The 14,891-nt window shown below is 43.4% G+C and overlaps 2 protein-coding genes across 2 annotated transcripts; one reads left to right on the top strand and one right to left on the bottom strand.

The window, feature by feature from the left end:
• Window positions 1-971: 971 nt before the first annotated feature.
• On the top strand, window positions 972-3,280 carry LOC127763201 (fructose-bisphosphate aldolase 3, cytoplasmic). Its single transcript, XM_052287842.1, has 2 exons — window positions 972-1,138; window positions 1,941-3,280. The coding sequence occupies exons 1-2, from the start codon at window positions 1,111-1,113 to the stop codon at window positions 2,987-2,989; spliced, it is 1,077 nt and encodes a 358-aa protein (XP_052143802.1). The 5' UTR covers window positions 972-1,110; the 3' UTR covers window positions 2,990-3,280.
• Window positions 3,281-4,171: 891 nt separating this feature from the next.
• Window positions 4,172-7,626, bottom strand: LOC127763210 (E3 ubiquitin-protein ligase AIRP2-like). The gene is made up of 5 exons (XM_052287854.1): window positions 7,256-7,626; window positions 6,876-7,044; window positions 6,686-6,755; window positions 6,370-6,598; window positions 4,172-4,726 (listed from the first exon to the last, which is right to left on the bottom strand). Exons 1-5 carry the CDS (start codon window positions 7,333-7,335, stop codon window positions 4,516-4,518), a joined length of 759 nt encoding a protein of 252 aa, XP_052143814.1. The 5' UTR covers window positions 7,336-7,626; the 3' UTR covers window positions 4,172-4,515.
• Between the last annotated feature and the right edge of the window lie 7,265 nt (window positions 7,627-14,891).

The following is a 14,891-nucleotide window of genomic DNA, read 5'->3' as shown; positions in this document are numbered from 1 at the left end:
GCAACCGCAACCGCGGCGCCTCCGAAACGGGAGCGTGCCGTGCCGTGCCAGGTATACGTCGCTCTCCTCGTGACGTTGCGGCGACCTACTCCAGGAAACCGCTTGCGAACCGACGGATTCACGCTTCCCGGGCTCCCCGCCACGCCATCCGAGGCCGCCCCGCGCGAGGGGTGGACGCGTGTGCCGTGGTGGGCGGGGGTGTGGGGTGGGGTCCCAGTCCAATACCGCGACGCGCGCCGCAGCGGCGCGGAGAGGGGCCGCGACGAGGAAAACCGCTCGCCCATGCGGAGGCGGCGCGCGTGTGACGGGTGGACTCCTCTGGGACCCGCGCGTCGGCGTGTGCTGCAGTGCTGGACAAACGACGACAGCCGCTTGGGGCGGGGCGTCGCATCGCGTCTGGTTTGGGTCATCCGGGGGTGGGTGGCACGGTTGGGTGAGGTGAGGTGCGGACGTGCGGTGAACCCGTGAGTGCAGTCGGGTTCGGGAGAGAACGGGAAGAGCTTTTCCGCATGCCCCCCGAGAATGTTAGGAAAATACTACTGCCCATTATAGCTGGTGTTTTCTGTAGTACTCCACATCATACGCTGGCTGGACGTCATTAACGTGACCCAGGAAGTTCTTACTAACCACTCATTAACGTGATCACGCTTGTCTATCATTGTGTGGTTCAGAACTTCAGATCAAGTCAAGCATAAACACCTTTGAAGTGCATTGCATAATTGGATGACAGAACAATGCAAAAAAGCCAAACAAAGAATTGTAATTGTACAGAGTATACTACATATAGGACTGACCGGTACAAAGCGTGACGGAGAACAGCAGAATCAAATGCGTGACCGAATCCCCTGTGCGGGGCAAGGGTTTGCACGGAAATACAGAGGAAACCAGGGGCCACACGAGTAGTAGGCGGCACATAGTTCTCGGGGGCTCTCGGCATCGGCACCCAGATCGCATCTCCTCTACTCTTCCCCACCCCCCCGCGCGTACAAGGCTGGACTCTCCTCTTTATAACCCGTCTCCCTTCTCATCTTTTTCTCCACAGTCGCCTCCTCCCCTGCCAAACCAGTCTCCCCCAAATCTCCTTTGCGTCCTCTCGATTCCTCAGCAACCATGTCGGCCTACTGCGGCAAGTACAAGGGTACGCTTCCCTCCGCCCTTTTCTACTGTTTCGCTCATCGCGCGCGCGCTCTCGATCTGTTCGTGGTTCGCTGTTCTTGCGCTTTTTTTCTTTTCCGATGATGCATGTTTAGATCTGCTTGCTGTTTGCCGTTGCGTATCACTGGATCTAGTGGTACTCGCGAACAGGCGATAGGGTTCGAGAAATTCACTAGATCTGTTCAGGTGATTGTTGGTTTGGGTGCAGTGCAGTGCGTCTGCTTTAGTTTTAGGGGTTTGGCTGCTCTGTGAAGGGTTTATGGACCGGGAGTCAGATCATGTTTTTAGCAATTATGAGTTATGCCCGATGATTAGTCTTAGTGTTCTTACGCGTCAATCGGATGTGTGAAGTGATTAGCGCGGTTGCTCTTCCTAGATTATCACGCCCATAGTTCTGTTCGGTTGTGTGACTCGTTCTAGATTGATTTTGCCTTCTATTTACTTGAAGTTGCTACTTTATTAGTCGATCTATAAAACTCAAAATCTTTTTTTGGTAAATAAAGTAATATACTTTCCTGGTGCTTATCTAGTCACGACCTAATTATTTTCCATCAAGATGCTTATTTTGTATCTGCCAGTTGCTTTAGCTTATGCAGATGCAGTAGTTATACAGAAGCGGTTTATGGTAAAGTGATCGGATGACGTGCATGTTTTTAGTAGAAATTATGTATTGGTTCATTCTGTATCGCTTAATTGGTTAGGTGCACTGAGCATAGTTTTATCAGAGAATTTAGTATAATTAGAGTAAGCTGCACTGTGTTCTAAATATCTCTGTTGTCTTGCAGACGAGCTCATCAAGAACGCTGCCTACATTGGCACTCCTGGCAAGGGTATCCTTGCTGCAGATGAGTCCACTGGCACCATTGGCAAGCGCTTTGCCAGCATCAATGTCGAGAACGTTGAGGAGAACCGCCGCTCTCTCCGCGAGCTGCTCTTCACCACCCCTGGTGCCCTCCAGCACCTAAGTGGTGTGATCCTCTTCGAGGAGACCCTGTACCAGAAGACCAAGGACGGCAAGCCCTTCGTCGATGTCCTCAAGGAGGGTGGTGTCCTCCCTGGCATCAAGGTTGACAAGGGTACCGTTGAGGTTGCCGGCACCAACAAAGAGACCACCACCCAGGGCCACGATGACCTTGGCAAGCGTTGCGCCAAGTACTACGAGGCCGGTGCTCGCTTCGCCAAGTGGCGTGCCGTCCTCAAGATTGGCCCCAACGAGCCATCGCAGCTTTCCATTGACCTGAATGCTCAGGGTCTTGCTCGCTATGCCATCATCTGCCAGGAGAACGGGCTGGTGCCGATTGTCGAGCCTGAGATCCTTGTCGATGGCTCTCATGACATTGAGCGCTGTGCCTATGTCACCGAGAAGGTCCTCGCTGCCTGCTACAAGGCCCTCAACGAACACCATGTCCTCCTGGAGGGTTCCCTCCTGAAGCCCAACATGGTCACCCCAGGATCTGAATCCAAGAAGGTTTCCCCTCAGCTCATCGCCGAGTACACCGTCCGCGCCCTCCAGAGGACTGTCCCTGCTGCCGTGCCTGCCATTGTCTTCCTCTCTGGTGGACAGAGCGAGGAGGAGGCGACCGTGAACCTCAACGCCATGAACAAGCTCAGCACCAAGAAGCCGTGGGCTCTGTCCTTCTCCTTCGGCCGTGCTCTTCAGCAGAGCACGCTCAAGGCCTGGGGCGGCAAGACGGAGAACGTGGTGAAGGCGCAGAAGGCCTTCATCACCAGGTGCAAGGCCAACTCTGAGGCTACCCTTGGTACATACCAGGGTGATGCTGTGCTCGGCGAGGGTGCCTCTGAGAGCCTTCACGTCAAGGACTACAAGTACTGATCTGCCTCTGGTGGTGGCTGAAGATCCGATTGGACATCCTCCGTATGCATATTTAGGGTTCTGAGTGTGGTTTGGCTATCAAGCGTCCAATCTTACGGGTATCAAAAACTTTTGTCGCAATAATCTGAACCTGTGCTTTTTAATAATTAATACCTGTCATCGGTAGTAGTTTTTTGGTATTCCTGTAATCAAATGCTGCGTATGGTAAATTGGAGCAGCGGCTTTAATTCCATGCTATCTTTTTATTGTTATTTTCTGCTGTACTCCTATGTTAATTAAACCTTTTACCTATATGGCGTTTTGCTGTGTCTCGGTTCCCGCGGTGTTTTTTTCTTTTTAACAAGTTTTGCTGTTGAATTACCAAATGTGATGCTCATCGCAACGAGTAATTCTCTACGTTGAGGCGATGCTCGACCTAAAAAATATATTGTCTAAATGTCTAAAACGTGGAAATTAGACAAATGTAAAACACGGGTTCTGTATCTGTGTTTTTTTTATCAAGCATTCGATATGACAGATATGGAGATTGCGTTAGAGTTCTATTTTTGACAGAATATGGGGATTGGGTTGATCTTCCGAAATCATGTATATATATGATAGAAATATAGAGATTGAATATGGAGATAGGGTTGATCTTCGAAATCATGTATATATGGCAAATATTCTCTAATGCAATTCTTCAGATCCTTTAAACAAAATCTTCCAATACAAACACCTACTCAACGTTGTGGACTTGTGGGAATGTATTGATAGTTGCCCCTTGCCCTTGCCCAGATTCTGATTGCTGAAGCTGAATGTAGCTCTTCATCACCGTTCGTGTTAACCACAACTCCCCATTTTTTTTAGTTAGAATAAGCATGTGATTTTGCTGCGGCTATGTCTGAAACATGATTGGAACAGTGATCACCTGACTGCCTGAGGTTGTCTGTGCCGGATTACTCAGAATTGTTGTTTCAGACGCAAGGAATCGAAGTCGTCGTCATGTGGAATTATTCTCTTTCGATTGTCGAGAAACTTCATGTGGCTTGGAAAATGACATGGAATGGTCCTAGTGCACAAGCCAAATGACCCATAACTATGATGTGAACCTATGATGCTCATAGGATCGATTGATCGAGTTAAAACCTATCATTATGTACTTGGCATGGACGCTTGATATCACATTATCACCTAGGGAGCAAATGCAAATAAATCGACAGTTGGTGCAGGTCAATAAACACCCAGCACCTGTCCCTTTTCTGAATCATTTGGCAATTTGCCAGAGCAGAAGTGCCAAACAAGTAGTTAAACATGAGAAAACCATCTTCCCCAATATCTCTTTTTAATTCTGTATATACACTTATTACAACAAACAATGCGATTACGCAGAGCCCAGCCCTAATAAGGAGCAATGGTGTCGTCGTCTTCGCCATTGACGGCATGGCATTTCGCTAGCCAGACTCAATCTGCAGAGGATGGTCGGCTGCCCGGAACACGTACTGAACTCTGAATCTCAATATCTTTCAGAAGAGGAGAGCTGAGCTTCGTCAGACTAGGTAGTCGTAGTACACCAGCAAGAGGTTGTCAGGGACTATGAGGGGCAGGCTGTCGATGAAGCTGTGGAAGTGCCTCACATTCTCCTTCTCCAGCGTCACGGTGTCGATCACGTCGTCGTCTCCGGTGAGCACCCAGAGGTCCCTTGATCGGACTCTCTTCAGGCTCCCGCGGCAGAACGGGCATGACTGAGATCTTGTGTACCTGAAAACCCATGATGTGAATTGTTAGGGTCGGAATCTGATGAAATGGAATAAACACAAATGGGAAGATGCCTGACTAGGCTCAAACAAGAGTTTGAAACCAATCTGATGAATAGGAATGAATACAAATGGGAGGATGGCTGAATATGCAAAAAAAGTTTGAAACCGATAACTGAAGAATAGTTGCGCAAACGACCACTCAAATTCCTCCAAATGCAAAATCAGCTTGGCAGGAAGCAAGTCAAGATCCAATAGAAGACGGATCACAAAAAAGTTTTCCAGTAATAGTAGTTTCATAGTTTGAGTGCTCTGCTTGCTGGGATTTTAAGCACCTGGAGGGCTGGAACTAACATAATCAGGATAGCCAGTGGCCAACTTACCAAATGCATCTGCAATGATAGTTGCAATAGACTAGTATATCTATTCTGAAGCAATGTTCCAGAAGAAGCAATTGACAGACCAAAGTTTCTAATAAGCCGCCAGTTGATTTATCATTAAAGAGACACATGATATACTACTCCCTCCATCCCAAAATGTTTGACGCCGTTGACTTTTTTAAAAATGTTTGACTGTTCGTCTTATTCAAAAAATTTAAGTAATTATTAATTCTTTTCCTATCATTTGATTTATTGTTAAATATACTTTTATGTATACATATAGTTTTACGTATTTCACAAAAGTTTTTGAATAAAACGAACGGTCAAATATATTTTAAAAAGTCAACGGCGTCAAACATTTAGGGAAGGAGGGAGTATTATATAGTAGTACTCATATACTATCTATGCCACGCAGGAGGCTTCCTTGTAGCACCTCTCTTCAGAAACAAGTAAGATCTGCCAGCTAAGAGAACATCATTTAGGATTTAGAATCCCAAATGTAAAATGTACCCCACTGTCCTTCTAATTATCCCTTCAAATTTGGTTTTGCGATCTCCGCAGTCAACACTAATGCGATCTTCCTTTTAATTTATGACTATGCTCACCTGGTTGTCTCCTATTCATAGAACTAGTGATAATTGTTTTCTTTTTAAATAACAATATAAGGGGCATTTAGAAATGGCATGAAGTACCACAATTTGTGATTAAACTGACAGAGCAGTATTCATTAAAGGGATAACGGAAATAATCCTCTCAAGTCTTCCTTCTATGGCATTGTCTAAGTAGTTTATTACAAATAGAATGAACTGCAGGTACCAAGCAATTATGGCATTGTCTAAGTAAATTGAAACTGAAAAATTGCAGTCCCCCACAACTACAGTGAAGAACGGAACATATATGCTTCAACTTTTGGGAAGAGTGTAAGCTTCAACTAGACGAAATGCAGGTTGAAAAATTCAAGATTGTGCACATCAAGACTATGATGGGCTGTTGAACAGTTCAACTACCATCTCTCTACTATTACCAACACAAAGAATGGGTAGGAGCAGCTCACAAACAGCGCCAAGTTTGAAAAAAAAAAGAACTGAACCAATAGTAACATATTTGCACAGTGGAAATGCAATGTTCAAACTTCAAAGCAATTTGCAATCTTTTATGGTGTCATGTGACATGGGGCCTATAATTGATAAATATCGTTGCACGGGTATCATATATATACTACTTAAATACTCAAACGGATAAGCAAGGGTGAGAGGGAGCAAATTACCAGTCTCGATAACAGTTGATGCACATGGCATGGTTGCAATTTGGAAGGACCATCTTGGTGCAAGTCTCCAAGCAAATGCCGCACTCATCTTCCCTCTCGTCGTCCTTATCGTCGGCGTAAAGCTTCCGGCCGCCGCCACCCGAGGCCGCCTCCTTGCACCATCCTTTCTCGTTGCAGTCTTTCTCCATCAAATTCCCCTCGAGTTGTTGCAAGAATGGATATATTACAGCTGCATTCCATGGTCCCAAAGTCAGTCACTGCAAGAGGGCAATAAGAGCCCAAAATTGGAACTTGAAGATCAAGATTAAGATCATACCATAGAATTCCTTGAGGCTTGCTCTCCTTTCAATGTTGGTGGATATAGAGGCATCCTCATCAACATATACCTGGAGGTATAACAGTAGCAGGTGAGATTGTGAGCACCATTACCATGGATTATTAAAATCCCCAAAATTGCCCCCAATTCATATATTGCAAGGCTTGCAAGGATCAAGAATTCGATATACCTTGTACACAAGAACCTCAAGGAGACCTAGGTAACTAGGGAGGGTATATGAAAGGGAGCAGCTGCAATCCATCCACTGGATGAGGTTAAGGATGATTGGAGCCATGGAGCTGTAAGACAGCCTCATCTGCACACAGGCACCCCCATAGGCCCTGTGTATAGCATGCGCCCTGAAAACAAACAGAATCATCTATTAGTATCACTCAAGAACACCAAGAACGAACTATCCCCACAAATTCTTTTTTTTTTAAAAATACTCAAAATCAGAAATAAAAAGGTCAGCTTTCCCTTTTCTACAACTTTTCTAGAACAATCAAACACCAAGAGAGAACATCAAGAATCAATAAAGCATGAAAAGAACAGGGGGGAAGAGGAGCTTACAGGGTGTTGGCATGGTGGATATCAGCTTCAAGCGCCTTGAGAGAGCCCCTGAGGGACAAAGGCCTGCCACCATGAAACATGACTTCTGTCAAGAACCCAAAACCAGACCCTATGCTTTGCTTCACCCTTATGCTGAAGTCTGCCACAAAAACACAGACTTGGGCAAGGAGGAGAGGGGCTCAAGAAGCAACAAACAATCAAGCAAGCAAGCAAGCAAGAAGAACGAAAGAAGCAAGCAAGCTGCTTTGGTTTGGGGTCTCTGGGAAAGGAGCTTTGGGGGAAACTGGGAAGGGAGCTTTTGTCCTGTGGTCTCTGGTCCCCTTGGTTTTATAACAAGAGAGATGAGCAGTTTGCAATGGCCAGCTTTGGTTTCTTGGTTTGCTTGAGAAGAAGATAAAAGCTTCAGAATAAAGAAAGGGAAGGAGACAAAGGGGGAGAGAGGGGATATACAAATAAGGCATGAAAGAATTAGTTTGTGAGCTTATTAAGAAATACTAATTAGTTTGTGGGCTTATTATAAGCCAACTTTCTACTCATCTCTCTTTTCTTTCTGTTTTGGAATATATGTTTAGAAAAAAAACCTTTAGATGATGTAAAAAAAAAACTACATGATGATGCTTATGATTCTATAGTTAAGATTCTTGGAAGCCCATAATAACATCTTAGTGTGAAATTTTAGAAATAGTCTACCAAAAAAATGTGTAAAAAAAGGAGAGAGATGGGAAAAATAAAGGAGTGGATAGATTGATGATGGATGGTGATAAGCCCTTGGATGAGGGCGCAGATGACATACAGGAAAGAAGGGGCCTGGGTGGATGGCTGGCCTATCCACTACCAGCCCACTGGGACCCACCACCCGTCCTCCTGTGGGGCCCACTTTCATTTTCCTTGCGATTCATTGAGGCCGGGGAAAGAGATGTCCATTATGTTACGTGAAAGTTATTGGTGCCATACTGTCATGGGCGATACAATTTGCATTCGACAATTTCGGAGGTGTCCTTTTCAACTGATAAGAGAAGATAAATTTCGTCAATTATTGTTCATAAATTTCATGTCCCACAATATCCTTATCACATTCTTGAAAATTCAAGGAAAAAAAAGAATTAAACCCTTAGTTAGGGATTTCTTAAACAGTTTGACTAACCAAATGTACACTTCTAATCAATACATTAATGCCAATTCGTATTAATTCACTCTGAAGGTACACAGAGGTGCTCCCTATGTATAGCTTCCCCTGTGCAGCGGACACCGGTTACGTATCCATTTCTAGCTATTTTAGACCATGTTAATTCAATGATTATTAGTATTTGTAGAACATTCAGTACTTTTTATTCTAATATATAATCTAAACGTATCGCTTTTTTACTACTAGTACTAATGTACTATCATATCATACAAACGTGTTGGAGGCAAAAGTAATGGAGGAAAAAAAGATCTGCTTGGTCTGCATCATGCCATGGCAGCACGGTTGACCCCACAGATCCCCACTACAGCAAAGGCAGGAATCTACGATAATATCTCTCTAGCATCACAACGTCATTAGAACCGTGATTTGTTTGCCAACCCAATTTAGCATCCAGAGAAAAACTCAGTTTAGAGTGGGGACAGACAAGACCAAGGGCCCACTGGCAGTGTGTGTATGACACTAGTAGTGTTATTTTAGCTTCAAATTACAAAATTGTAATTTTCTTTCTGGCCTTGGAGAGTGGAGGCCAGGCTGATGATCAAAGTGGTCAGCTGAGCCTGAGGATGAGGGCATTGTTCTGTGTCCTATACTCCTATCCAACTTTATAAAAAAATTTAAAAGTTCCAACTTTATAATTCCAGATTCCTTTCAACCCTGCATTTCTGGCACCTGTCCTTCACAAGTTCACAGAGCTCTCGCCTGAGCAATTTGTGCATGATAACTCTATAATTGTATATTTGTATTTTGCATGCTGAATAAGGTAATTACAGATGATAACCCATTTTTTGTTGAAAAGGAACGGGTATGGGCTTCGCCTTCGCATTTGGTCGTTACATTAGTCCAGCTGCCGACCCGTGTGACTGTGACTTGGAATCGAAGAAAGAAGAGAAGAAAATACTTTCGGTGAGGCAAGCTATGATCTCACATCTGTTTCCATTAGCCGTTGGAATAAATTAAGCTGGGCGTGGTGTGATCGCAGATCAAAGAAGACCATATCGCATCAGTCACAGCTGAACAATAAATGAGAAGAAGACCGAGGATTAGATAGGGTACTCCTACATGTTTAGTTGAAATCGTGAGCCCTGAGTTCTCCAAACCCCAACAGAACACAACCTTTTCCTCGTGATAAATTAAAAGTTTAAAACCTGTGGTTACTGCTGAATTGTCAACTGTTACCATCTACGATAAGACGATGAACTGTGTACGCCCTACGCATTCAGAGCTGGATTCCAACTTGTGACGTATTCAGGAAAACAGTTGGGAGCAGTTTCCCTTGGAGGATTGTCCCCCTAAACCACAAGTATTCCATTCCATTTCTTCGATGGTTCTTAAGCCAGATCGCTCTCACGCTCCAGATATATTGCACCGAAAGCCGTGTTCAAAATATTATTAATTTAGAGATTACATATATTACTCCATATTTCGAACTTGACAACAGCTAATACTCCTAGTACTTGGGATCAAACAATCGCCTCACCTCACAAGCATAGGGATCCCCGTCTCGCAGAGCAACCTGCCCCCTCCGTTCCGGTGAAAACCCGCGCAGGTTTTACTGCCAAATCAACGAGACAAATCGAGCTGCGGATAAGGAGAAGCAGCCGCCGCGTCTGGAACTTTCGGAGCGAGCCAGCAATCATCACCAACCGATCCAGGGCAAGCCTAGCCCGAGCTGGGCTTCGGTGGGCGATAAGGATCGGAACCAACCAACCCGATCGCCACGAAACGGTCGCGTCAGCTTCGAGTCAGGGAGGCTGTGGGTTCTCGCCGCCGCCGTGCAACGGTGCGACCCTGCAAGTGGCCACCCGAATTCTTCCCGTCTTATGGGTTGCCCGTATTTTTTAATAAGTTAACTTAGTTATAAAACTTGTATATATTTGTTTATATTATAGTAACTTAAAATCTAACGTTAAAAAGAAATTTCGTTGAAAATATTTTAAAATAAACTTCAAAATTAAATTTAAGAGCCTTTTCATATTGTAACCAAAATAAACCTGGCAGGATTTCTTATGTATTGATCAAATTTGACAACAAACTAAACGTATATATTTTTTTAGCAATTTTACCGAAAAAATGGTATGGTTGAAAATAGCATTAAAGTGAATATGCTCTAAAATAATTAAATTTGATTTCTGTTTTAGCCTATTAGGCCAACCGATGAAGCTGTTCGTGGTCTCAGCCGTGCTCGATTAATCACGGATGCTTCCCCGATCGGTCAACCCGGCGTTTGGATTATCGCACGCTTCTTCCAGAATAATCTTGCGGTCATCAGCACGGGGGCGTTGATGGGTGGGTGGTTGTGGCTGGCTACGCCTGCGGACAAGTCACAACAAGCATGGGGCGCTGGGGATTTCGGCCGGTCCCGTTGGCTAAAGTGGACGGTGTTTTTGTGCGTGCGTATGCGCTGGAACGGTGCACGGCCTCTCGTTTTTTCGTGGTTTTTTTTCGTGTGATGGAGCCGTGTAGCGAGGGTTGCTGTCGTACGTCGTGATGGTTTTCCGTTGGATGGCGATGGTTGTGTGTGCCCAGTGCTTAAGGTCGGCGAGCTAAGGCTGTTCTGTTAAAACGTGACGCGTATGCTTCCTCTTTTTCCATCGTGGTGGAACACTGATTTGTGGTATAATGGGGGTTGTTAGTTTTTTTTTTTTTGGGGGGGGGGAAGGAGAATATATTAATCACAGTCCTCGCCGACAAAATGCGAGATAAAGGTACAATTTTCTCCTAGCCAAAAACTAGAAAGGGACTCAGCTCTAGCTTTGTTTGCTAAAAAATGACTGATAACATTCTGACTACGCTGGGCTTTGCTTATAGCAATTTGCCAATCCCCAGCCATTAGTAATTTAGCCTCCTGAACTATATTAGCCAAAACTGAACGATCTTTGTCTGGGTGATTTAAGAGCTGGATCACAGAGCTGCAATCAGTTTCCACTTGGATTGGAAGAAGAGTCCAGTGGAGCGCTAAGTGAAGACCTTCCACACATGCACGCAGTTCGGCTTCCAAGGGGCCACTGCAACTGTCAAGAGATCTGCAGGAACTGAAGATCACATTACCCAGGCAATTTCTAAGAATTATTCCGATACATGCCTTCTCAGAATTAATGTCAAAGGAGCCATCAACATTTAGCTTCATCCACCCATTCCTCGGCCTCTCCCAACGACGGTTTTCCGCTCCAGGGGTATGTTGGATTGCTGTAGTTTTTGGGAAATTAACACTCATCACATATTTTCCTTTCTCCAAGTTCACCTGGGGATTTTGTCGGATCATGAACAGAGAGTCCACATAACTCTCTATAAATCTTTTCGAAACCTCCATTGGTGAGGCTGGTTTATTGTGCATAACTTCATTCCTCACAGACCAGTTTCGCCAAATGATCATGAGAACTAGAGCTCTTTCATACTCTGACAGCTTTTCTAGACAATCAAAGAGCCAAAAATTGCCGAACTGGATGGATTTGATGTCCAAGGAGATACTCCCTGATTTGTGCATACTCACCTAGAGTGAATTTGCATGGACACAGCGGCATAATGCATGCCCTGTATCTTCCTTTTCTCTGTCACAAATGCCGCAAACATCAAATCTTTCCAAGTTCCTCTTCTTCTTATTCTCCATGGTTGCTAGGCTGTTAGAAGCCACCCTCCAAGCAAAAATCCTGACCTTTTGTGGGACATTACATTTCCAGATTAGTTCCCAAGATTTATTAAGTCTGCTAGAGGACAAGCTTGAGCAATTATTCATGTCGGCGAGCTGCAAGGCCAGCTTGTAAGCACTTCGAACAGAAAATCTGCCAGTTTTGTCCGGATGTCAGGCTATGAAATCCTCCTCCAAGCGAGCAGAAATACAGATCTTCTGAATGATATCTGCATCTATTTTCAGAAAGTACTGATTGATCTTGACTAAATCCCAAGTTCCATCTACTGCAATTAGATCTGATACCCATTTCAGTCTACAGTTTGCTTTACCTGAAACCGGCCTTCGTGACAAATCTCTCGGGATCCAAGGATCACGCCATATTCTGACTGAATTACCATTCCCAATTCTTCAGATGATTCCCTTTTTCAATAATTCCAAACCATATTCAATGCCATGCCAAGTAGGTGAAGCATTTGCACTAAAGGTTGTATCAGTCAGAGAACCATGAGGAAAGTATTTAGCCTTGAGCACTTGGGAACATAGACTGTTTGGGAATTCGATCAATCGCCAAGCTTGACGAGCTAATAATGCCTGGTTAAACAGTTTGTAATCCCTGAACCCTAAAACCCCATTGATTTTTGCTTTCGTCAGGGAATCCCAGGCCCTCCAATGTGTTCTCCTCCGGCCATTATCTGCACCCCACCAAAAATTCCTTGTCATCTTAGTTAGATCATCACAGACTGAATCTGGGAACTTAAAAAGCCCCATCACATAGACTGGTATGGCCTGGATAACAGCCTTGATCAAGATCTCTTTTCCTCCACTAGAAAGGAAATTTTCACCCCATTGAATTACCCTTTTCGCGATTTTTGCTTGCAGACTCTGGAATCTCCCTTTATGCATTCTTCCCTCAGGTGTAGGGAAGCCTAGGTATCTGTCCTCAAAGTTATCCCTCTCCACCTGCAGAGTGTTTCTTATATCCTCACTTACTGATAAGGGAGAAGCTTCACCGAAGAGAATCGAACACTTGGCAGGATTAATAAGCTGTCCAGTTCCTTGTGCATAATTGGTCAGAACCTCCTTCACCACTTCTGCCTCCTTCTTTTCAGCTTTAAAAAAGAGCAATGTGTCGTCAGCAAACAACAAGTGTGAGATTCCCGGGGCTTGGCGGCAAATCTTGAGCGGAGTTAGGGAATTTTGTGCCACTTTTTCCTTGAGCAAGAGGGACAAGCCATCGGCCACAAATAAAAATAGGAATGGCGACAGAGGATCTCCTTGCCTGAGACCTCTAGTTGGAGCGAAAGAGCGAAGTAAGGTTCCATTGAATTTAACCGAGTATCTCACTGTGGTTACACACGACATAATCCAACTAACCCAACGGTAAGCGAAACCCAACTTGTTCAAAGCCAACTCCAAAAATCGCCAGTCTACTCTATCATAGGCCTTTGAGAGATCTAACTTATATGCACAAGCAGCACTGTTAGCTTTCTTGTTCTTTTGAATCGAGTGGAAACATTCAAACGCTAGTAAGGCATTGTTAGTTATCATCTGACCCTGTATGAATGCGCTTTGCTCTTTAGAAACCAGGTCATCAAGAATTGGTCTCAACCTGTTAACTAAACACTTAGAAACCACTTTATACACCACGTTACAAAGACTTATCGGCCGATAATCCTTCAAATCAATAGGCTGGTCTTTTTTTGGGATAAGAACTATAGCTGTATCATTCACTCCTTCAGGCATTAACCCAGATTGGAAAAAATTTCTGACTACCAGGATTATGTCACTCTTTAAGGTGCCCCAATTTCTCTGATAAAATCTAGCTGGAAAGCCATCCGGCCCAGGGGATTTAAGGGGTTGTTAGTTTGTTACTACTACATGGAAAGAAAGAAGAAAAGCAGTGTGTAGCCTTTTTTTTTCCTTTTGGTTGTAACTAGCATGGTGGCCCGCGAAGATTACGCGGCTAGCATCATTATATTTTCTCTCATATAATAGCATATATGTTTTCTCATTATATTATTAAAATATATTACAATGACAACATAATTTTAAATTTTGCAATAACTTTTCAAAACTACTAATGTGTAATAACTACTCTAGTCTCCTCTTCTAATATTCCTTATTTTTTAATTCTGAATTTCAGCTATTTCTAAATTGTATTTTTATATGGACTCTGCCTTTTCTTTTTCTCTGATTAATGTGAGAATTTTAGGCCATGAGAGCAAACGTGGAGGCTCCTTTTTATTTTGAATTTTAGTTGGTTTTAAATTCCAATATGAACTCTATACTCTACTTCTAATATTCCTTATTTTTTAATTCCAAATTGCTATTTTTTTTTCTTAATTGTATTTCTATATGGACTCTATACTCTACTTCTAATATTTCTTATTTTTAATTCCGAATTTCGATTATTTCCTAATTGTATTTCTATATGGATTCTATACTCTACTTCTAATATTCCTTATTTTTAATTCCGAATTTCAGTTATTTCCTAAATGTATTTCTTTATGGACTCTAGTCTCCTCTTCTAATATTTCTTATTTTTTAATTCCGAATTTCAACTATTTCTAAATTGTATTTCTATATGGACTCTAGTCTCCTCTTCTAATATTCCTTATTTTTAATTCCGAATTTCAGCTATTTGTAAATTGTATTTCTATATGGACTCTGCTTTTTCTTTTTCTCCGATTAATGTGAGAATTTCTAGGTCATGAGAGCGAATGTGGAGACTCTTTTTTTATGAATTTTAGTTAGTTTTAAATTCCTATATGGACTCTATACTCTACTTCTAATATTTCTTTTTTTAATTCCGAATTTCTATT

The sequence above is a fragment of the Oryza glaberrima genome, chromosome 1, assembly GCF_000147395.1.
Source record: "Oryza glaberrima chromosome 1, OglaRS2, whole genome shotgun sequence".
In the NCBI taxonomy this organism is placed as follows: Eukaryota; Viridiplantae; Streptophyta; class Magnoliopsida; order Poales; family Poaceae; genus Oryza; species Oryza glaberrima.
This window is presented reverse-complemented; position numbering and strand designations above follow the sequence as displayed.